The sequence below is a fragment of the Chelonoidis abingdonii genome, chromosome 4, assembly GCF_003597395.2.
Source record: "Chelonoidis abingdonii isolate Lonesome George chromosome 4, CheloAbing_2.0, whole genome shotgun sequence".
NCBI lineage: Eukaryota > Metazoa > Chordata > Testudines > Testudinidae > Chelonoidis > Chelonoidis abingdonii.
Window position 1 is genome coordinate 99046840 of NC_133772.1, and position 24653 is coordinate 99071492.

Below are 24653 nucleotides of genomic sequence, written 5' to 3' on the forward strand. Positions count from 1 at the left end.
CTGATTGAAGTGGAACTCCAACACCACCTTCTGGAGGACCATAGGGAGATTTTGTCCTTGTAGAGTATATAAGGGGGAGGGAGGGAGGGTCAGCTATCATGGCTGCCAGTTTGCTGACCTAGCTAGCGGAAGTAATGGCTACCAAGAACAGACCTTCATAGAAAGATGGGAGCAGCAGCACATTGTCAGCGGCTCAAAGGATGGTTTCATGAGAGCAGATAGGACGAGATTAAGCATGTGGGCTAGAGTACTGGGGGAAAGGTGTTGAGGAGACCTCTCATGAAACCGATGGTGGTAGGGTGGTAAACACTGAGGCATGGAAGGCACTAAGTGCTGCCAGGTGGACCCAGATAAAGGTTAGGGTTAGGTCCAACATTTTGAGCTTGAGGTGGTAATAAGGATGATGGGAATGGAAATCTCACTGAGGTGAGGAGGAGGTGGTGATGGTGAGCTCATGCAGTGAAATGTTTCCATTTAGCTTGGTAGCAGGCCCTGGTGGATGCCCTCCTGCTTTGAGTAAGGATGTGGTGCACTGGGATGGAGCAGACTTTGTCTACCCTTGAGTCCATCTAAAAACCAGAACGTGAGGTGAAGCAGGTCTTGATTGGGATGCCGGACTCACCCCACTGTTTCATGGGGACATCTGGGAGTATACTGAGGTGGAGAGGTACCCAGGCGGAGCGTCTGAAGAGATCTGGCAAGCAAAACTGATGAGGCCAGTATGGGAACCTGGGCTCATCAAATCTTGCGGAAGACTTTTAGTAGAAGGATAATGGGGGGAAAGGCATAGCAGAGGTCTCCCGTCCAGGACACGAGAAATGCATAGTTTTGTGAGTCCTGCCCCAGTGTTTCCTGGGAGAAATAAAGAGGTAACTTGCAGTTCTTGCAAGTAGTGAAAAGATGCCAACATACGGGGGCCTAGATTCAGAAGAGGTAGCGGAAAGTGGGGTTGTGTAGTTCCCACTTGTGGTTGAGGTGGAGAGCTCTGTTAGCTATGGAATTGTGTGTGGCATTAGCTATGGAATTGTGTGTGCACAGTAGGTACATGGCCTGGAGTGAGAGATGATGGTGAATGCACCAGTTCCACAGGTGTATAGACTCTGCACAGAGGTATGGAAATTTGGTGCCCTCGTGTTTATTGATATAGGTGACCGCTGTGATATTGTCCAAGAGAAACTGCATGTGCTGTGATTGGATTAGAGGAAGAAACGCTTGGCAGGCTAGCTGAACTGTTTGGAGCTCCAGAACACCGATGTGCAGTCTGGCCTCTCATGGGAGCCAGATGCCCTGAGCTGTGAGACTGTGTAGGTGTGCCCCACCGCCCACAAGAGAGACATCTGCCGAGATGGTGGTCTGTGGGGTGTTGGAGGCAAAAGGGGTGCAGACCATAACATTGGAAGGATCAGTGCACCAGGTGAGTGAGGCCAGAACTGTCTGGGGAATCATGACCCTGGCCGTGAGATGGTCTCTCTGGGGTCTGTAAACAGAGAGGAGCCAGAGTTGTAGGCAATGCGTGTGTGATCACAAATGTGCACACCACCATATGGTCAAGAAGGCAGAGGCAATGGTGGACTGGAGTATATGCTGGAGGTTCATCACGAGGGCCATCAGCATTGTGAAGCAGTCTGGTGAAAGGTATTTAGTAGGCGAAGATCAAGAATGGGGTGGCACCCTCTACCCTTCTTGGAGATGAGGAAGTATGGGGAATAGAAACCTCTGGTAGGGAGGTGCCATGGTCTCTATAGCACCCTTTGCCAGAAAAACTTCAGCCTCTTGTTGGAGAAGGCATTGATGGGTAGGGTCCCCTGGAAGTGTCTGGGGTGGAGGGGAAGGAGCTGTGTAGGGGAAACTAAAGAAATTCTGTGGAGTATCTGTGGTGGATAATCTCCAGTACCCAACAGCCTCTGGTGAGCTTGCCTCAATTGTGGGGAAATAAAGCAGGATAGCCCCCTAAAGATGACATGTGGGGCCCTGGGAGGCAATAGGAAGGGTTTGCAGCACTCCATCAACATGTCAAAACTGTGCCTTGCATTGTTGGTAGGTGAGGGTCAAGAAAGTGGCCACGGCACAGGTTGTGGGTCGCTGACGCTGAGGTCTACATGGGGGTTCCTAGTGCCACTGGTAGACAGCAGGTAGGGCATATACGGTTGAGAGTGACGTTGTTTGTGGTGTGGCGCTAGGGTATAAAAACCCAGAGAGTGCAGCGTGTCCCTCAAGTCCTTTAATGAATGAAGAGATTCGTCAGTCTTAGAGTAAAATAACTTGTCCTTGTCAAAAGGGAGGTCATTTTAGAGTAACCAGAGAAATGTAGCCAGGAGTCACAGCGCATGACAATGCCCATCACAAGTGAGCATGAGGATGTGTCGTCCGCACACACTTCCACTTGGAGGCAGACCATGGCTAGGAAGTGCCCCTCATCTACCAGCATCTGAAAGTGTTTCAGCTGGTATGGGGGTAACTTGACTTTGATCTCTGCCAGCTGGGCGTAGGTGTTAAAGTCATATTTGACCAGCTAAGCCTGGTAGCTGGCGATGTGAAATAGCAAATTTAACCCAAAGTTGTAACCTTTTTGCCACCTAGTCTGTTGGTATGCCCTCTCCACGGCCATGTGCATCACCAGGGACCTGGAGGGTGGGTGGGAAAACAAAAAGTCTGCCCCTTTCGCTGGCACAAAGTAGCACCATTGTGTGTGTTTTGGCATGAGGATACAGGAGGTCGGGATGTGCTACACTGCTTGTCTGGACTGGAGGATGGCATGATTAATAAGGATGGCATGATTAATAAGGGTCTCTGGGCTGGAGGATGTTGAGCAGCTGGTGCTGCTGATCTTGTACCTCTTCCAGTGCTGGTTTGTTGCCGCCCTTTTTAATAGGTCCTCATACTGCCTGTGGTCATCAGAGGGAGACGTGGAGGCAGGAATGAGCACTGCATCCAAAAAGGAGGAAGCAGCTATAGGGACTGGCGGAACCAGTGGTACCAGCTTGACCTCTACCCAGTGGCGTTGGAACAATTTTTATATTGGGGGTGCTGAAAGCCATTGACCAAAACTGTAAACATGGTATATGCAAGTACTCCACTTAGGAAGAAACAATCAGTTGCACACATATAATATGGGAAATGACTGCCTAGGAAGGAGTACTGCGGAAAGGGATCTGGAGGTCATAGTGGAGCACAAGCTAAATATGAATCAACAATGTAACGCTGTTGCAAAAAAAGCAAACATCATTCTGGGATGTATTAGCAGGAGTGTTGTAAGCAAGACACGAGAAGTAATTATTCCATTCTACTCCGCGCTGATTAGGCCTCAACTGGAATAGTGTGTCCAGTTCTGGGTGCTGCATTTCAGGAAAGATGTGGACAAATTGGAGAAGGTACACAGAAGAGCAACAAAAATGATTAAAGATCTACAAAACGACCTACGAGGGAAGATAGAAAAAAACGGGTTTGTTTAGTTGGAGAAGAGAAGACTGAGAGGGGACATGATAACAATTTTCACGTACATAAAAGATTGTTACAAGGAGGAAGGAGAAAAAAATGTTTTTCTTAACCTCTGAGGATAGAAAAAGAAACAATGGGCATAAACTGAAAGAATGGTGGTTTAGGTTAGACATTAGGAAAAACTTCCTGACAGAGTGGTTAAGCACTCCATCATTGGGGATTTTTAAGAGCAGGTTGGACAAACACCTGTCAGGGATGGTCTAGATAATACTTAGTCCTGACTTGAGTGACCTTTTGAGGTCCCTTCCAGTTCTATGATTCTTTGATGGAAACCACTTAAAGTCAGGGGGTGCGGCAGCACCCCCAGCATCCCTAGTTCCAACACCCTTGCCTCTGCCACCTCCTTGGAGCCCATTGGTGCCACTGGAGGAGCTGGGGAAGACTGGTTGGAGGCCTGAGAGGGTGGGCACCGAAGGCAGTATGGGTCCCAGGGTGCCCAATAGGTAGGGACCCAGAGGTGCGGCGGGTCTCAGGGGTATCAGTATTACACCGTCAATGCCATGTCATAAGCAGCTGGATACGGTGGGCGGAAGCAGAAGTGTTATTTGCACCTGGACACAGGGGAGGTGGGCTCTGGTCCAGAAAAGTCCAAAGATGTCTACAGAAGCGGGATAGCCAGCAGCACAGACCACGGTGTGCTGTTGGTATAGTCTTCTCCGGCAGGAGCAGCTCATTCGCCAGAGTGGGGCTGGAGAGCAGTAGCAAAGATGGGTAGGACAGCCCCAGGTCCTGTATGGATAGAAGGGGCTGAAGGGAGTGTCCTTGGAGGCAGCTGAAGACTGAGGCAGAGTCCACAGAGCCGGCTGCAGCAAAAGTTGTGGAAGTGGTGGCGAGACTGGCGGTGCACATGCAGGGGATGGCACAGATCAAGTGGGAACCAGGTCCCCCGATGCTGCTGTTGGATCCTTTTTCCTCTTTACCTTATCCTCAAGGTGGGAAAGCTTGGGCACCAGCGAAGTGGTGTCGGTGCACGACATCTCACCCAACCTGAAATAGCTTAGGTAGGAAATGCTGCTCTTAGAAGCAGCCCTCAGTAAGGACTTGCTTCTATGCCCATGAGTGTGCTTCCTACTCATGTCTGAGCTTGTTTGGGACTGCTGGATCTGAGGCGCGGGAGGTGATGGGAGGAGCACTCACCGCTGGCAATGGCCAGTGCACTGTTGGTTCCAATGGTCCCAGATCCTAGTGTGTGTGTGGCCTCATAGCCTCCTCCTGAGGTGAAGTTCTCGTGCTTCTAAAGTCTGCAGTGGGAAACCTTACAGATGGTGCAGTAAGCAGCGATATGGGTTTCCCCAAGGCAGCAGAGACAACATTGGTGCTCATTGTTCACAGGAAATGAGTGAGAGCACAAACATGGTACTTGAACCCAGGACTGTGGGGCATAGTCCCAGGGAGTTGAGGGAGCAGGGGAAGGGATCAGACCCAAATGGGGAAAACTATCACTAAGTAGGTAACTTCTGGAAAGGGTGATGATTGGTTGACTTCTTCCTCATAGATTGCTAGATTGGAATTCTCTTTCAGGAAGTATTTATAACTTTCTCATAGGAGATGGTTTGAGTTACTCTTTCACAGTATTATCTATTTAGATACAACTTACTATTTTAAGCTTCATTTTGAATGGATGTAAATTTTACTTGATTTTACGTTTCCACTGAATGTAGGTATGCAGTAATATTAGCAAATAAAAGACATGTTTGAGGTGATTTTCCTAGCTGGGTAATGACAAACATAAAATTTTTAATTAAAAATAACTGATTCTGATACATATTGATTATTCCTCAAGTAGCTTCATTGAAATCAATGGAATGAGTTGCATTGAGCAGTATCTTTCCCCCCAAGTGAGAGAGAAACTGGCTTTAAAGTGTGTTCATTATGTAATACAATCATATTTGTACAGTAATAGTCTTGTGAATGAGAGAGTAAATGTTCTGCAACAAAACTGAAGTGAAATGGAAACATGGACTTCTCTGAGCAGTGCAACATTTAGGTAGAAAATTAACTTACATTTGTGTTTATGTGCTCAATAGCAGTTTTTATATAGCAGAAAAATGTGTAAACCTAGAAAGGCACAAATATTTTCAAATAGTTTTCACTGCTGTTCCCAATAGACCATCACATTCTTTTGAGAGGGAACTATTGATCATAGTACAGAGAAAACTTGGAGTTTTCTTTTTAATTAGCAAACAACCACATCTTTTCTATTTTGACTAGAAGAAACGAGAACAAAACAAAAACCAACCCCCACTCCCATCACCATTACAAAAAACAACACACCAAATAATCCAGGATTTTTTTTTGGTCACAGATAAAATGTTTAATGACAAAAGTAGGGTTTGCAACAATGAATCAACAGAGCAGGTCCCACTTTTTTCAGAATGGCACAAAAAATTTTTTTTTACATTTTTTAGAACTTTTGAGGAATTAATTACAACATATATCAGCAAGTATGGATTTTGGCATATAATAGCAAAATCTACCTTTAAGATCACTTGTTTAGAGAGCACATTTTGTTAATATTGTCACGTGAATGCACTATTTTTGCTAGCCACAAAAGTAGCCTTTTAAGACAGATTTTGCAGTACGCTAGTCTCAAGTCCAACAATACATGATCTTTATTCTTTGCAGAACTTTAAAATGGTAGTGTAATAAGGAAACTATTGATCTTGTTACATTTCACAAATACATTCTTTAATATGAAACATTAACCTGAATTACTATATATTTTATGTACACAAATATCTAATAATACTAGTGTTGTATACTATAGCTAAATTCCAGGACAGAAGTGTAATGTTGAAAGTTTATCTTCAGCATGGGATGTCAACACACTTTCTTGAAACCTTCCTAAGTACCACATCTAGTAGTTTACTGAGTACCAGGAATGAAACAGAATGCAAATAAATCTCCTTTCCTTTCTTCAATGCATTGAGTTATTCAAACTCAACTATGAAAAACAGTTAATGGTACTAAAACATACATATTAAAGAACAAATGTTTAACCTGTGAAAAAGGGATCTGGAATTTAGCAGCGTGCCTGTGACCTGATCTGCCCAGGAGGTGTTTAATCCTGTAGCCTCCTCAAGCTCTATGGATTGTTATCTGAACTGAAATAACTCATCCTCCCCAAGAATATCTGATCTGGGGTTTAAATGTCTCTTACTCAAAGGTTATAACTAATTTAGAAAAGCTAGATGGCAACCGTTCAAATCCTATTCTCTCGCTTCTTTAGTGGAACTACTTTAATGGCTGTAGTTCTCACTAATGAATTTTCATTAACATATGACTCTCTTTTTCATACTGACTACCCATGATCTTAATTATAATCAGACAGCAAAATCCTTGAGAGCACAGTTGGAAAAAAAAAAGAAGGAAGTGTACCTGTGGGGTTATAAAATTGCAATGTAGACGTTTGGGCTCAGGCTGGAGCCTGGTCTCTGGAACCGTGCCTCCTTGTGGTGTCCCAGGGCTCAGGCTCCAAACCAAGCCTGAAGGTCTACACTGCAGCTGTATAATCCCACAGCCTGAGCCCTGCAAGCTCAAGTCAGCTGACACGGACCATCTGTGAATGTTTTATTGCAGGGTAAACATACCCTAAAAAAGGGGAACGGATGAAGACATATCTGCTTTCAGAACTGTGCTGTACATCTGAAAAAGATTCTAATGAGACATTTAAAAAACAAAAACAAAACAACTACCTAACATTTTGTTTTGTTTAATTTCCAATATGAGTGTTTTGTTTTTTTTTCTTTCTGGTCTCTAGTAAGAGCCCTATTTATTAAAATCTTGCCTATGGTGGTTGTGATGCTACAGATTCTTTCAAGGCAAGTATTAGTCATAAGTAGCTGAAGTGGTGCTTGGGGCCTCATGTTTTTACTGGCCCTGTTCTGACTTGCAGCTTATGACTGGCCAAATTCTCTCCCAGCTGGCAGCTTGGGACATGACAGTTCTCAAGGTTGTCCTTGATGTGATCCTACAGTGCTAAACAGATGACAAACATGTTCCCTCCTCTAAACAACTTCCATTATGCAATAAAAAAAACTTCATACAAAATAGCATAATTAAAAATATACATTTACAAACTATACATTTCACTAGATGACTTCTGTAGGTTGACTTAGAATTTCTTCCCAAGTAAATCAGTCCCTTTTTGTAATACCGATATTTCCAATAGATATTATTTACTACTTAGTTACTTTTCTTCTCTGCCCCCTTCCCAAGTACTGCCTTATCAGATTTTAAGCTCTTTAAAATGTCATTAATAATGAAAAATCTTATTCTGCACTGACAATGAAAACTACATTATATTTGGATTACACTGGCTGTCTGGCTCATCAGTAAGAGGGGAACAGAACATTTTGAAGATGCATAGAGCTTTGGACAAAAGTACTACAGTTAAAGGCTGAAAGCTTAGCTAGCATTTTATGTTTGTATACTCTTGGTAAAATCAAGTATAACTTCTTGCACTGGCCTCATGTTTTAATCCTATCAACAAATAACTTGAGAATTTCTGAAGGAAAATGAGGAAAACAGCTGTCTGTTAAGGAAGACAATAGATCAAAAATAGTTTAATCAGTCTGCAATGGAAAGGTATTTTTCCAAACTATTTTATGACAAAATATTTTCGGTGTAAAGTTTATGGAAAACTGGTAGCTTGGAAAGCTTTTATTCAAACTTTCATTTATAAAGGTCCTATTCAGAGAAATCATAGTTAAAAAGAAGCTGTGCAAAGGCTGCTAAATTCCAGACTGTGTTAATGAGGCACAACCATTTTGTGTGTACACAGATATAAAAATGAGATGTTAGGATCTAAGAAAAATCTGAAGTTCACATTCTTTATATTTTATTATACAATCCAAAATCAATCTGGAAAGTACAACAGGATATTTTCAAAATGCAGCATGGATAGCAGGGTCACATCTGGAAGTCAAATTTGCACTTCTGAATGCTGGTGCAAAAATTCCTACTGAGTGGCAGAAATGATCAGGCCTGCTGTTTCACATAACAAATCAGACTGCTTTCCACTAGAGGATTATCATCTGGGAGGCATAATTCCAATGTTCAAATTGCACTTGCACTATACCAAAGGGAAAAACATATGTAACCATTGTTTGGATTTTATTTCTGAACAATAACATCTCTTGCAGCCAATTTAATACTTCTTCCTGTGTGACACCAGAAAAAATAAGATGGTGCTTATCTTGATCAGTTTCTCATGTGGTCCGGTTTCCATGTTTTTAAAAACACCTACAATAACTTAAATACAAAATAAAGGTTGGAGATACAGCAGCATTCCTTAGCGAAATTACCATAAAAATGTGGGAATGCAACATTTTTGCTGTATGTTAACTGAATAACTCATCTTCTCTGAACTGGAAGGATAATGCATGTGAAAGTTTGGATCTCCAGTAAAAATTGCTGATCCTAGCTTTTCAGTTCCTCTTGGGAAAATATCTGTGTTAGGCAGTATCTCAACATTTGTGTTTCATGGCAAGCTGAAAAAGAACAAGAGAGAAAAAGTTATACTAGTTGTAATTATAGCCATTCCTGGCTAAAGCAACTAATCTGGATTAGAGATGGGCTGTACATGGAATCCTCCAAATAAAGTATTTTCTAGTGGAAAGGTTGTTGAAAGCCAGACCTGACACCAGATCCAAGTTTTGACCCAGATTAGCCTTTTCTTGCTCTCCACTCTCCTATTCAGCAGGGAAGTGATTTGGCTGCTTTCATAGAACCAGCTCTATGGGGGCTCCATGCATTAGTTCTCTGTGAAGGGAGAAGGAGCAGAGAGACTCACTAGTATGAGCTAGGACACACATACATTTCTCTCCAATCCAATAGAGGTTTCCTGTAAAAGATCACTAAGGCCTGAGGCTTAACTAGTCAAAACAAAATAGTCTTTTGGTCAAGCTGTTTCACAGATATGTGTACTTCTGCCCCCAAATAGTTAGCAAAATGATGATCCAGAATTTCCAACCCAATTTTTTAATCTTCCTTCCTGAAGTTTCTTGTCCAACGGATTCAAATCTTTCAGGGGGTGGAAATCTACCCTGAGCTAAGATCCTGCATGTGAAGTTTCAGAGAAACTTCTACAGTAGCTGGCTTCAACCTCTAACTATGGAAAGGCTACTATCTTTAGACTTAGCATGCTAGAGCAGGTGGAGGGGACTGAAGTCCTCAGCAATGCATCAACACCACCAAATGGGCAGTGGCAGTGAAAATTTCCTCATTTGCCTCCAGTCAAACCCTGACCAGTAATAACAGGACTGGATTTAGGTAAGCCTCCATGTGCTCAAGCCTTGGCCTCTCTAATAGCATGCTCACAGAGATGGAGTATTTTTTTTTTTTAAATAAAGTAGAAATTTACTGGAAAATGTTTATTAGAATGGAGTGTCAATGGCCATTATCTTTTCTGGAAACATCATGAATAATCATTTATGAGAAGTACATTTCTTTAAGTGGCTTAGATAGCAAGATCTTGCTATTTAGTATCAATAGTTCCAGGATCCCAACTAGATCATAGTCATACGCGAAGGATCCCTGGGAGGTGTGGGACTCACAGTATGGAAAGGGGATCCCTTGGCATTAAAAAGGTTGAGAACTTATCAGCTAGAGCTACTTTACATTTAACAGAATGTAAAGGTTTAAACTGTTTCACATGAGAACTGTTTCACGTGAGAAACAGTGTAAAAAAAAAAAAAAAGCTACTAGTTCTACTGGTAATTTGTCTTCTGACATAGACTTTGAACAGGTGACTACACTATATTTTAAGGTTCCAGAAAGATTATTCCAATTCCTTACCCAATCTTATTTCTTAAAGTAACTTGACATATAGCTATAATGATTAGTCATATAAATAGATAGCTGTGCAATAAACCATTATGTAGTCATAGCACATTAATGGTGAAATTAATTACAAAGTTTAAAACAATACAAATATTTGAGCCATTTCTTTGAAATGAGGCCTACGCCTAGAGAATACTACCAGGAAAAGCATCCTAAATGGAGACTCTAATTGGCTGCAACAAATGTTTGCAAATGTTAATTTGATGCTTGTTTCTTCTAAAGTTAATGAACAGTGATGTTCATTATCAGTATTCTGCCAGAGAAAAATTATTTTACCATTTAAAACACTGCATAATTAGATTCCTACTTTTCTTGTTTGTTTTGGAATACTGAAATATGCAGGAATTTTTTTAAAAAATCACTTAATTCTTTTTAACAATGACTCAGCTCTGTGCAGTGATTGTCCAACTATTTCAAAGTATTTAATAACGAAACATGAACAAAAAATGACCAATTTACTTCTCCGTTACATAAAAGCCCATCAAAAACAAACCCAAGCACTTTTTGCCAATTTAAAAAAACTAAAAGAAATCAATTGAGCATCTACAGGCTACTAGGTCACCTGGGTTAGCTGCCCTACACATTTTTACCAGACAATGTGAAGTGATGAGATTATCTGCAGAACTTTAATGAATCTCTCTCCTATTCTTTGTGGGGAACTGTAATTCATTCATCACCTTTACTTGTTTTAAAACAGGTTCCGCTTCAGTATAATTAATATTGAAAGAAAGCTGGTTACAAATAACTGAATTGGGTGACACAGTGCAACTGGTATGAGAGAAGCTTGTGATGATGCCCTTTTCTAAGGAGGGGCATTCTGTCGTGACCAAAAGCTTCCTTTCATGCTCTCCCTCATATATTCTAGAGAAGAAGTAAGTAGAGTAGGCAGAGTCTCTGGCATCCACTCCATGCTTCTGGCCACTGATGGAGAGAAAGGCCAGATTATCTCGCTGATTGCTAGCAGAACTGAAGCAGCCATGCTATTCCTGATTTAGTCTTCTCATTGCCACCCAGAATGCCAGCAGCAGATATCTATGACCCAACTGCTGCAGAACTCGAGGACTAACCCATTTGTCCAATACCCGAGAAAAGATTTGGGGTAGTTCAGTGCAGGAGCAGAAGTGAAAAGTAATTGACCCATTTTATTTTCTTTAACTGAAATCACTAATTTATTCTGGAAAGATGCTTAATTTATTTACCTTCCTGAACATGAAGGTAAATAACACTTTTTCTCTGCTTTCCTTTAATTAAAAAGAAAATAAATTCTATTGTAAATAACTCCATCATTTATCAACTTTGCCAACTCCCTAACCATCACCCACAAACATCTGTTACACTGTCAAGACATGTAGCTAACAGCCAGGACACCTAGCAATGCACAATGGATCACACTAATCCAAGCATGAGGTAATTCATGACACGTATCATTCAGTAAAGCTTGAATAGCATGAACTTTTAGCCATTTAATTCCAGGATTACTTCCAAACCGAGAACTAACAGTATCAAACAGACAGCCTTTGCAGAAGATACATTTAGCTACAATAGCAGGTGAAAGCAAGTGCAAGTGACTGGCTAGAAAATGAGGACTGGAAGTTCTCCAGAATTTTTTTTCTTGACAAAGCTTTGTGTTGTGGTTGATTTTCCCCTGCACCCTCCACACACTTTTTCTTCCAGCTGTGAATATCATACTAGTATCTTTGTGCTGTGCAATACCAAGCATGCTGTCTGCACTAACAAGAAAAGTATTCACTGTGAATTTATATTGCATGTTTTAGTTCTGCGATTTCCAGAATGGGATTTTTCTTATGGAGCCTGTGGGAAACAAATAAAACTGTCTTTTTGTCTACAGTAGGTTTTCATTTGTGGATTTGACAAATTTCTAAGCAGACAGGACATGAAATCACTTACTTAAACTGCAAGATATCGTACTGCTTCGAGAAATATTTTTACCTCTTTAAAATTATTGTTCACGTTTAGAAGAAATTTTAATATTATACGTACACATACAGTGTTCGTGTACTAGTGAAACCTGTTTATACCTTCATATAAGTGGACCAGAAATGTCGAGGTAGTTGTGGGTAGAAGTCAAGGGAAGGAGTAGTGGAAAGCATGTGCTGATATTTTACGCGGGTGTAGGAGATAAGGGGTTGCTTATCAAAGAAGGTCCTTTACCGCAGGTTTCACTGTACTAAGCAAACACAGTATAGACCAGGGGTCCCCAGTGCAGTGCCCACGGGTGCCATGGCACCCGTGGGGGCATCTAAATGTGCCCACGTCCTGTCCGGCGGTCGAGCATCCACCAAAATGCCACTGAAATTTGGCAGTAACGCCTCTTGAAGATGTCACTTGCCACCAACAAGCGACGTCATCGAGAGGCATCACAGCCGAAATGCCGCCAACTTTTGGCAGATGTTCGACCACTGCCATGGTCCTTCGTCTGACACCTGCCAGATGAAAAGGGGGATCTTTTGGGGGATCACTGATATAGACAGTGTGGATAGCTCCTGAGAATAGTTTTGAGGTGCTAAAAATTCTACAGTATTACTGGAAAATAAATGTTATTTTAAAATAGAACAGTAGGAGCCACTAGGATATGATTGAGTGATATTGCCTTGCTCGTAAGCCTGACAGCTCTGTTTTTCTAATACATATTTGAATGCAAAGTGTACTATCACTCACTGAAAGAACTACAGAACTGCTAGTTTCTGTTTGCTCCTTCACTTCTCCCTTGCTCAGTTTCTTGTTATTGGTTCTATGCAGCCTTTATTTTGTTTTGCTCTATTCTACAGCATCCTGACAACTTGGGCTGCAGGCTGCCATAGACAAATATATTATGATTTTAAAATGTTTAACCTGTGCTATTCCAAACTCTTCCACTCCAAACACTGAAGAAAAAATTGTGGGGATGATGGGCTTGAAGGAAAGAAAGGCCTCTGAGAAGCTATTATGAGATTTTTTGTGACAAGGGATTTCAGACTCTCCTTTCTCTGGTTAAACATATACTGCTTCCTCTCCCTTGCCACTGGCAATTTTCCCTATTTAGGTCAGGAATAACATTTGCAACACCAACCAGGCTACTTGAAGTTCCATTATACACTTTGTATGGACTTTTTAGGCATTCATCTAATAACGTAGGCTATTCAATACTGCATCCAGTGTGTTAAAATGCAGATTAACCACCACCACAGACAACACTTGCTTAATGCATTTTCATTGAGTTGCTAAATTTAGTCTAAGAAACATGAAGCTATTCATGTACACAGACTATTAAATAAAACAATCCTTAACCAGGTTTCAGTGAACTAAAAAGCACAACAATTATCAGGTCTATATCTGATCTGAGAATATTAACTTATGGAAAAGTGAAATGCTGTAAATTTAACACTATCCACAACAGGATTTTCATGGTATATTTTTTGGTGTCTATGCGTTAACTCCCTTCTAAAAAAAAAAGTGAATGCTATGTATCAAGGAACTCCTTCTGGACCCAAGTTACTGGGTGCATCAGATTATTTTAGTTTATTTCCAAGAACTGTAAGCCCAGAGAACTGCAGTATGTAACCAAACCATTTGACCGTGATGGGGCTTATAATGACACTTAATGTTACCTGCCATAATCTTTTCAAGTAAACTTGTAGGGGTATCCATCAGCTGATGAATCACGATAAGAGCTGCCAAGACTTGTGGGGCCAAAAAAAGTTGTACATACCTAAAAGGGCTGATCACAATTCCTGCTTTAAGACCGTTCATATTTTAAGTCTCATAAGGAAGTGGCTACATTTAATTCATGTTTCTATGTGTTTATTGTGTTTTTAAACATATAGCAAAAATACTTAGTGGCCTGGATAGGCACTTTTTATATTCTGTAGATACCTACATAAACAAATAAAAATAATGGCCATGATTTTTTCAAGTGGCTAGTGCTTTTTGGTACCTTACTTGAGACACCTGAAAAAGGCTCGATTTCAGAAACTGCTTAGCACTTACCTTCTGAAAAACAAGCTTCTTTATGGGGTCTTAAATTCTGCACCCCAAAATGATGAATAAGTGAAAAATTGTGACTAGTTTTTTTTTTTTTGGTATTTTCTTAAAAAAAACACACCCAGCAAAACAAAGGTAATGATAGATTTTATAACTTGAAGTAAGTCTTAGTGGCATGCTATAGATACCATACTACATATGTGCATATACTTATATACACAGGAATGGGTAAAGCTGTTGTTTCAATAGCCTGCACACTTTCAATGAGTGATAAAGACAAATGGATACATCGCTGCAGGTTCTGTGCTATTTTCATTAGAATGAGTTGCAACTGAAATCATACAATGACTTATCACATTGTTGCCCAGTTATCTGAAATAGAGTGGGAAGGACCGACCGGACAAATTCAGGGAGGGTGATGATCACTTTTGTTTGAGTCCATGGTGATTGTTTTAATGTGAGCTGTGATGGTGAACTATTGAAGCCTCCATTCAAAGACTGTTTGTGCCCTTTAATGTAAACCATTTCCAATAATATTTTCCCCTGCTTGTTTCCTTACGTGGCGAATATCAGGGCTTCAGCTCTCTCTTTTTATCAGAGGATTTTGGGAGGGTTTGCAGGAACTGGGTAGTGATGCTCTGAATTCTGAACTGCGGTTCTCCATTTTCTAAGTGAGAGCTGTTGCAGTTCCCATGTGCATGAAGCTGGGGGCAGAGAAAGCAGGAGCCCAGATTTCAGTTTCCTGACCAGGAGTGCCGCCAGCTTTTTTGCCGCCCTAGGCGGCAGAAAGTCCAGCCCCCGAAATGCCACTCCCGACAGAGGCAGCGGAAGGTCCCGCCCCTGAAATGCTGCCCCTGATAGAGGTGACGGAAGGTGCCGCCGCTGCAGTCACTACTCCCCAAATGTTAGTGCCCTAGGCGACCGCCTAGGTTGTCTAATGGGTTGAGCTGGCCCTGCTCCTGACACACCACCACCCAGGTCACCCAAACATACAGTACATCTTAAATTCCCAGTGTCTCAATTTGACATATATCCCTACAGTGAGGACAACTGCAAACAACTCATACTACTAGTGCTATAGAATTAAATAAAATAAAATAACCAAAAAAAGTCTCATAATGGGCCTCTTCATTGCCTCCCAAATTCATCTAATTCTCCTGCGACCAAATGTCTGTTCTTCCTCCCTTTCATTCTATTTTCCTCTAAGGCTGGGTCCTACACTGTGCAACTGATGGGTTGGAGAAGAGTGTGAGGAACAGCATGGCTCCTGGCTGTTTCCTGTTCTCTTTCATCTTAGCAGTTACCCTGCTGCTGATGCCTATCAGACTCTACTGTTCCTACTGCTGCAATTCAAAGTGAAGTACTACTGGCATCTAATCACCGCATACGTGGTAGGTTTTTTTTTTGTTTTTTTTAAAGGGATATACTGTAGTATAACAGCATGCTTGCTGGGCCACCATGGGAGCTTGCCCTTTGGGAAGCTTCTTTTGCATCATTTTGGATTCCACGTATGATGGCAAGTCTGTAGGACATCTCACTTAGTGCAAGAGAGTTGAGGGATCATTGGCGAAAAAGATGGAAGTCAGGCCAAATATCTAATATCAGTCTCTCTTTTTTGAAAGCATGTGAATGCATGCACTGGGTGTGTGTGTGGTGGGGCGGGGGGGGAGGGGAAGAGACTAACCACACTTATTAGATCCCCTCACAGAATTCTAGATGGCAGTTTGAATTGAGTGGGCTAAGATTTACAGTAGTCACTTTCCTTTACAATTTTAAAACACAGTTCAATGCAGGCTCCCTTGCAACTAAACCCTGAAAAAGCACTTGGGGGAAAGAGGGGACTAGTAACTCCTCTTGAATAGTAGAGACTCTTCCATAAATCCAGGCCATAAATTCCATGTTTCTGAAGCATATAAATTAATTTTATTCTGACAAGTAATTTACTGTATTACTCTACAGAGTATATTTTTAGGTAGTATTGACATCTGGCACACACAAACACACACATCCTCCACTCCCCATGCTCTTGGAAGGCATTTCTAAATACAGAAAGCCTCCTTTATACTGTAGCTTAGTATCAATTTCTACCCCACTCCCTTGCAACAGTATTTCTAAGATCACTTTTGATTCTGGTTATGAACATACAGTAGTTACCATGCTAGTATCAATCATACGACTTCTGCACACTTTCATCCCTGGCACGTAATGTACTTTGCGAGATGGTGCAGTATCTTCAGTATCAAATGCTTAGCAACTGTAGAGCAGATGCCCTGCTTAAGAGAACCAGCTTAACTATAGTCACTATTTAAGAAAAAAAGATGAGGATGAGAATGAAATAGATTACAACACGTACACTGCAATTCAAGACACATTTTAGGACACTATGAGGAATACAGATTAAATCCTATTTCCAGAATTATGCTAATATGGCTAACGATACTCGTGCACAAATAAGGAACTAAATGAAATTGGGCCACTTTGGCAACGTTATTATATTTAGTACAAAAATGAACCAAAATCTGCAAAATGAAACAAGTCAAAACTGATGTGGGAGGAAAATTTTGGAGTTCCTGAAGGGTTCTTACTATACACTAATGTATAGAAATGAAAATCTAAATATTTATCTAGGCCACATCTAGACTACGCGTTGGATCGGTGCGTTAAAATCGATTGCTCGGGGATCGAAATATCACGTCTGGTCTGGACGCGATATCTCGATCCCAGAGCGTGCTTAGATCGATTCGGAACTCCAGCTAGACGACCGGACTTCCGGATTCGACACAGCGAGCCGCGCGGATCGATCCCGCGCGGTGAAGATGGGTGAGTAAATCAATTTTAGATATTCGATTTCAGCTACGCTATTCTCGTAGCTGAAATTGCGTATCTAAAATCGATTTAATCTCGTAGTGTAGACCTGGCCCTAGACAGGATAGGTGCATTTGCTTATTAAAGTAAACCAATCTTCTCTTCAAACTGCAAGTTTAAGTTTTGTTTAATTATTTTGGAAAATTACCCTCCAACATTGGATACCGTTGCAATCTGATGTCAGGTAGTCCCTCTCTCGCATGTGCCTTGGCCACTAGTTCCAGTCATATCTTACCACCCTGGGACATCCTAGAAGCACTTCTGAATGTATTTTGTGACCTTATCGCTAGATTTGACTGCAACAGCCAGACCAGGACCCCAAGAGACTGCCAGATCAGAGAATTAGACCAGAACCTGCCAGATTAAGAAATTCCTGCTCTTCAGCAGTGATTCTCCATCACGCACTCTCCTCAGTGACTCTCCATCATGCACTCTCCATCTCTGTAGGCAGCATTAGAAGAGATAAGCCCTTTCTAGCTTGCAGGGAAATCATATCTCCAGCAACAAGTAGTCATTTTCTTAAATCAGACAATATACTTCCAGACCAGTGGTACCGCTATGGGCACCTGCATGGCCCCACAATATGCCAACATTTTTATGTCTGACCTGGGTCAACGCTTCCTCAGCTCTCGTCCATTCATTCCTCATCTTTACCTACGCTACGTTGACGACATCTTCATCATCTGGACCCATGGGAAGAATTTCACCATGATTTCAACAGCTTCCACCCCACCATCAACCTCAGCCTAGACCAATCTACATGGGAGGTCCACTTCCTAGACACCACAGTACAAATAAATGACGGTCACATTGACACCATCCTATACCAAAAACCCACTGAATGCTATGCCTACCTGCATGCCTCCAGCTTCCATCCTGGACAAACCACAAAATCCATGGTCTACAGCCAAGTACTGAGGTACAACTGCATTTGCTCCAGCCCCTGAGACAGAGAACAACACCTACAAGACCTTCACCAAGCATTCTCAAAACTATGATACCCGCATGAGAAAATAAGGAAACAAATCAACAGAGCCAGACATGTACCCAGAAGCCTCCTGCTGCACAACAAGCCCAAGAAAGAAACCAACAGAACTCCGCTGGCCATCACCTACAGTCCTCAGCTTAAACCTCTCCAACACATCGTCAACCCACCTGGACAATGATCCCTTGCTTTCACAGACCTTGGGAGGCAGGCCAGTCCTCGCCCACAGACAATCCACCAACCTTAAGCATATTCTCATCAGCAACTACACACCACACCATAGGAACTCTAACTCAGGAACCAATTCATGCAACAAACCTCGATGCCAACTCTGTCCACATAGCTACACCAGCGACACCATCACAGGACCTAACCATATCAGCTACAACATCACCGGTTCATTCACTTGCACATCCCCCAATGTTATATATGCCATCATGTGCCAGCAATGCCCCTCTGCTATGTACATCGGCCAAACTGGACAGTCCCTACATAAAAGGATAAATGGACACAAGTCAGATATTAGGAATGGCAATATACAAAAACCTGTAGGAGAACATTTCAATCTCCCTGGCCACACAATAGCAGATTTTAAGGTAGTCATCCTACAGCAAAAAAACTTCAGGACTAGACTTCAAAGAGAAACTGCTGAGCTTCAGTTCATTTGCAAATTTGACACCATCAGCTCAGGATTAAACAAAGACTGTGAATGGCTAGCCAACTACAAAAGCAGCTTCTCCTCCCTTGGTGTTCACACCTCAACTGCTAGTTATATACCTGCTTCTGGAAATTTCCATTACATGCATCTGACAAAGTGCGTGTTCACCCACGAAAGCTTATGCTCCAATAATCTGTTAGTCTATAAGGTGCCACAGGGCTCTGTTGTTTTTTACAGATCAAGACTAACATGGCTACCCCTATGATACTTTAATCAGAATGAAAACGTATTCTTTTCCCATCTCAGTTTTAGGCTGAAATATGACACAGACTAAAAGATATTGCTGAGATACCATTTGCAACTATTCTTATGTTCACCTTATTGTAAAATGGACATTAGGATTACAGAATCAGTTCCTTCCCACTGTATATCTTTTTCATTTGAACATCAACAAAGTAACCCTTGTACTATAGTAACTAATATTGGTTACAACTCTCAGGAGAAATCTGGGGACATCAGCTTGAAAGATGTGTGCATGGAATGGGGATGAAATAAATACTTAAACATTTTTGTTTCCATTTTGTAACATGGGAGTTAGGACTAGCCAAGGGAAGCATTAGAACACCAGGTCTATTGCACAGGAAAGAGAAATTATAAACCAGAATTTGCCTGTTATTGAGGGACAGTTGTGAGACAAAGGAATCACACATTTGTGAATCTTGGTCAATTGAAAACTTCCCAGCAACTTGTACCTCCTGCAGATGAGGGTGAACAAACATGAAACACTATTTTGAGCTACTGTGAGCCCCATTCCACTAACAACCTTACCTTGTGTGCAGTTTCTGCAAACTGCTGGGCACTGTTTTTCATATCCTCTGTCTTTTCTTCTGCCCGACCTAATCTTTCTCCACGCTCATTCAAAGCCTGACTTGCCTTCTGTACTGCACTGGTCACACTGTCTGCTGCTGAATGGAGTATGCTGTTTCCTGAAATGCCAGATGTATCATTAGCAACCTAATGTTAACATACAGTGCAGCATACAAAAATGTGAAAACATTACCAGATTTTTCTTCTGAGTATTAAAAGAAGTTATTTTCAACTCTTAATTCATTCACTCAAGATAGCATGTCTGCTAATCCATCCCAACTACATTACATCTAGTTACATGAATCCTCAGCTAATCTGGGTTTCGTTGTCTTAAACCTGACCACCAATATGATTTTGGCCCAAACCATACCATTAACAGATTATGACCAAATCACATTAAAATAATATAATTTAGGAACATAAGAAAGTGTTACTATGACTAATAGCTAAATAAACATGGTGTGCTACTGCTAGTGACATGTTACCTTTAAGTTACAGGACTGTATGATGGTAGTTCATTTCAGGATACTACCTGAGTAAGTCAATGGAACTGTTAACAGAAATTCACCACAGTAATGTAACAGATCTTAAAATTCTAGACAAAATCTCTCTATCATGTAAGGTTATCTAATGTTGTACTCCTTGAGAGGCTAGAGCAGGGACAGGCAACTTATGGCATGCGCGCCGAACGCAGCACACGAGCTGATTTTCAGTGGCACTCACACTGCCCGGGTCCTGGCCACCGGTCCAGGGGGCTCTGCATTTTAGTTTAATTTTAAATGAAGCTTCTTACATATTTTAAAAACCTAATTTACTTTATATACAATAGTTTAGTTATATAATATAGACTTAGAGAAAGAGACCTTCTAAAAACGTTAAAATGTATTACTGACACGCAAAACCTTAAATTACAGTGACTAAATGAAGACTCAGCACAGCACTTCTGAAAGGTTGCCGACCCCTGGGCTAGAGTCTTGCAACTCTGAACAACACTTCCTCCTGGATCTCCTTGCCACCGTATCAAGTTCATTATATTCAGAATAATGAATTTATCATCTTTAGTCCAAATCACTGTCTGCTTTCTCTCTTCTTTACACTCTTTACAGCTCCATGACTTTGTCATGCCCTAGGCGCATAAACTCATTTGTGATTCCTTTCTTTTTTCTTCATAGCCAGGCTTTCATTACATCCTGTTGCTTTTCCCCCTCTCTCACCACCAACAACTATACTCACCCTCTTTATTCTTATTGCTAAAACCCTCAGCCAAACCTGGCCATCTGTCATCTCACCTCTCCATATAAAATGGTACTGCTGCAGTCATCTTTTATCCATTTGATCATGTCTTCTCCGCACCAGGACTTATCACATCAAATTCAAGCTTCACACTTATGGTTCTGCCCAGACTCATTTTATCTACAGTCTCTGAGCTCATTTCTTCCAAGCCCCATCTTCTTGGATTTAGCTCTGTTTACTGCCCCCTCCCCCGTTTCCTTTCTTATGTATGACTTTTGCACTTTCTCATGCAATTCCCTAAACTTGCAATACCCTTCCATTTCTTGTCCACCTACCATCTCTACTTCCAAATCTTTAAAACCCCAAGCATTCTACCTTCGTTTCCTCAATACAAGGTTCTTTACCCTCATGAATGTACTAGTCGCTTGCGTTGTGTATATATTACTCTACAAATAACATCTTCCCATTTAAAGTCATAATAAGATATCTGTAGATTTCATACTCTTAATAGCTCATCATAAATAGTTAGCTTTTAATCATGAATTTAACTCTTCAATGTAACAAACTAATAAGGATTAGGTATTTCCCATTTCTATCAAACAGTTGATATAATAATCTTGCTGGCTTTCATCAGAGAGACTCAGAATGTTTCATAATCTGTTTCAGAAGATAAGTAATTTGCCTAAATCACACAGCAAGCTGCTGACAGTCAGGAATGGAATCCAGATATAACTCCTAGTCTTCTGCTCTAACCATTAGATAAGGTAACAGTCTGGTGAAAATTAACTATTTAAAAAACTGCTCTGCTAATTTCCAAAACTACCCCTTGCCCAGTAGTTTGGGATTACTGGGAGGACAGATACATAAAGATATCTAGGGCTGGAAATTGGTAGAAGGGGAAAGAAACTCTGTTTTTCAGGAAGACTCCTTCAGGACACTGAAAACACTTTGGTGGTAAAAGTTATCCAATTTCACGGAGCAGCTGTCTGCTTCAATTTTTCTCAGAAATTCTTGTTTAGCTGAGAATTTGCTTATGTAAAAAACTGATTCTATTGCTTTTTTTTGGCTTTTGTTCAGGTGGTTTGTCCTATAAACACATGTACTGGGCAACATGCCAGAGGAAATAACCTCCCTTTTTATGTCGGTGTGGTCAGCAGCATTCCAACCTCTTGTACTATTTAGTGTTGGGTTTTGGGATGAGATTTTCAAAAGGGCTCAGTATTGGGCTAACTCTGCTCCCACCAAAGTGAACAGTATTGACCCCAATGGGAGCAGAATTAGACGACCATGGGAGTGTTTTTGAAAAATCCAACCCCTAGTGTTTTGAAATGGTTCATCAGAATGGATATTTTGCTGGTCTTATATTATTTTCAATCTAAAAATGTAGCACACCTAGAAATTCTTCAAAATATTTTCAGAGAGAGGGGTCAAAATTCTATATTTAATACTTTTCAGCAGAGAATAATATGGCTCTGATTTTGTCAGCAGGCAATAGTAATTAGGTTATTTTTCTTCTTAGCTCTTATGGCATTGTATTCTCTCCAGGTGCTATTTTGTTACGTTTGGCTGTTTTCAGTGACCTGCAGAGGCAGCTATTATCAGACTGACTTTGGTGCCTCGTTTCTGGCTATTGGTTCCATTTGAACTGCAGTTTATTTGGAAGTTTACCGTGGATCTGAAAATAAATGTATTTTAGAGCTAGTGACCAGACAGGTGGCATAGCTGATGATACTGCAGGCTCCCATTCCCTTCATAGCAAAGCGTTATTGGAGAGGTGTGACGGGAAAGTTTTTCCATCACACTGGCTTTAGGAGTATTAATATTCGTAACTCCCCCGCTCCCACCCCACACTGAGTACTGAAGTGCTGTTAGGAAGATAATCAACATGACTGGAAGTCCTCATAAGGTTCAGCTCCGCAACTGAGGATCTGCCTGAACTGTGCATGCCCAGAGTTAATATCTAATACTGTCAGCCAGTATTTACAAGTGCTAAATCATTTAAAAAAAATAGCAAAAGACAGTCCGTGCTTCTGTTCTGTTCTCTGGGAAGAGGGTGGTCCTTAACTTTGTCCCCACCCAGTTTTCACTGAAAGATAAAATGGCTGCGATGTGAGCCATCTTCTTCCATTCTGTACAGAAGACTATGCAGTAGTCATATTTAATCTCTCTTTTTGGCTCCACTGAAAGTTATCCATTCAAAATGGATAAGGCACCCTTTCATGTCTTTGAAAATCATAACCTCAAATCCCCACAACTGTAAGATTATCTACTCCTTTTCCTTTTTACCCCCTGAGAAAAAAGCCTGCATGAATCTTGGATAGTAACATAATCATGCACTATCAGACTAGTGCAGCAGATTAGTTGAGGTGCATAGCAGAGGTCTCGTTACTGGGAATACCTTGCCTGTAGCTCCATGATGTTTAAATCTGAGTGTGTGTGTTATCACAGATGCTGCAGCTGGTCACAGCCATCAAGTAAAACACACAGAGAGGCACGTTTCCATGGGAGTCCAAAACAGAGCTTTTTTAGATAATAACCAATGTCCCGTGAACCAGGTGACTAGTCTGACCTAAATTCCTCATCAAAGCCTCTAGGTTCTATGGCCCAGTAAAACAGGTTGCTGTAGATGGAACTAGAGAATGTCTTACTAATTTTTCTTTGAAAAAATTGCTTATTTTATCATTCTGAGAAGGGCAGACACAAACAATTTTATCTAGCTCAACTGTATGCTATAAGATAAAATGAGAAAACATGTACTTTATACTGATTTTAACTAAATTTTATAAGCAAAATGTGTGTTAAGGCCAATTATTTCAGCCTGAAAATAAGAGGAGGATAATGAGCTAATTCTCTTCTTCAGTTTAAATTTCATTGTACGTGAAAGCACAAGCAGATCCAAATTTAGTGCCTACATAATTACTTAAGTGAGTGGCTTAATAAGATGGCTTTTAATAAAGTTTTTCCTATCCATGATGGTCTCTCTCATTATCACAGTTCTCTACCCACAAGACGCCAACATGCACTTGTACAAATAAATCAATAGCCACAAATAAATTGTTAATCCAATTTGTTTAGCACACATCTAGACATTTCATTTCTTAATTCCTTGTAGTGTGATATAAACCAGAGAAATAAAATCTTTCTCCATCCCTCAGCAGTTTCTATTAGAATTTCTAAATGATATGCAAAATGTATCATGATCCTAATGAACAGAAGGACACAACCCCTTGTGTGACTGCTTTAGGCTGTTTATCAAACATAAGAAAAGTAAGATCTTAACACATCATCCACACAGAAAAACACACATACAGATGTTGTCATCACAATGATCAGCATAGGAGTCAGTCAGTCTGTCAGATCATGAGACTAATTGGTCTCCAGCAATATAATTGTTGCTTGTTTGCATGATCTGTTTTAACACATTCATAAGACGTTAATAACATTCTCTATTAGCCATGTCCTGAAACACTTCAGTCAGACTTATCCATGGGCTTTAACTATGTGTCAATGATATTATTTACAGGGATTGCTTTGTAAAGAATTACAGTTCATTTTTAATTGTGTATACGTTATCAAAAACATTTGAATGTTCCCTTCTGTTTTGAGGAGGAAACGTGTGCAGTTAACTATGTAGATACAAGAAATGAGTTTGTCACATTAGTAAAACATATATGAGTTTAAAAGAAAAACATTTTAGGTCTTTTTAAAGAGACATTTATCGCT

The 24653-nt window shown here is 40.9% G+C and overlaps 1 protein-coding gene across 3 annotated transcripts in view; it reads right to left on the bottom strand.

Moving 5' to 3' along the window:
• Nucleotides 1-8316: 8316 nt before the first annotated feature.
• The window catches only part of STXBP6 (syntaxin binding protein 6), a 222916-nt gene continuing 206579 nt past the window's right edge, over nt 8317-24653 (bottom strand). For all 3 annotated transcript variants that reach the window (XM_075065495.1, XM_032763528.2, XM_032763529.2), the window contains 2 exons: nt 19659-19816; nt 8317-8990 (listed from right to left, as the gene is read on the bottom strand). In XM_075065495.1, the coding sequence (XP_074921596.1) occupies nt 8967-8990; nt 19659-19816 (182 nt within the window). In that variant the 3' untranslated portion in view covers nt 8317-8966. The remainder of the gene's footprint in view (nt 8991-19658; nt 19817-24653) is intronic.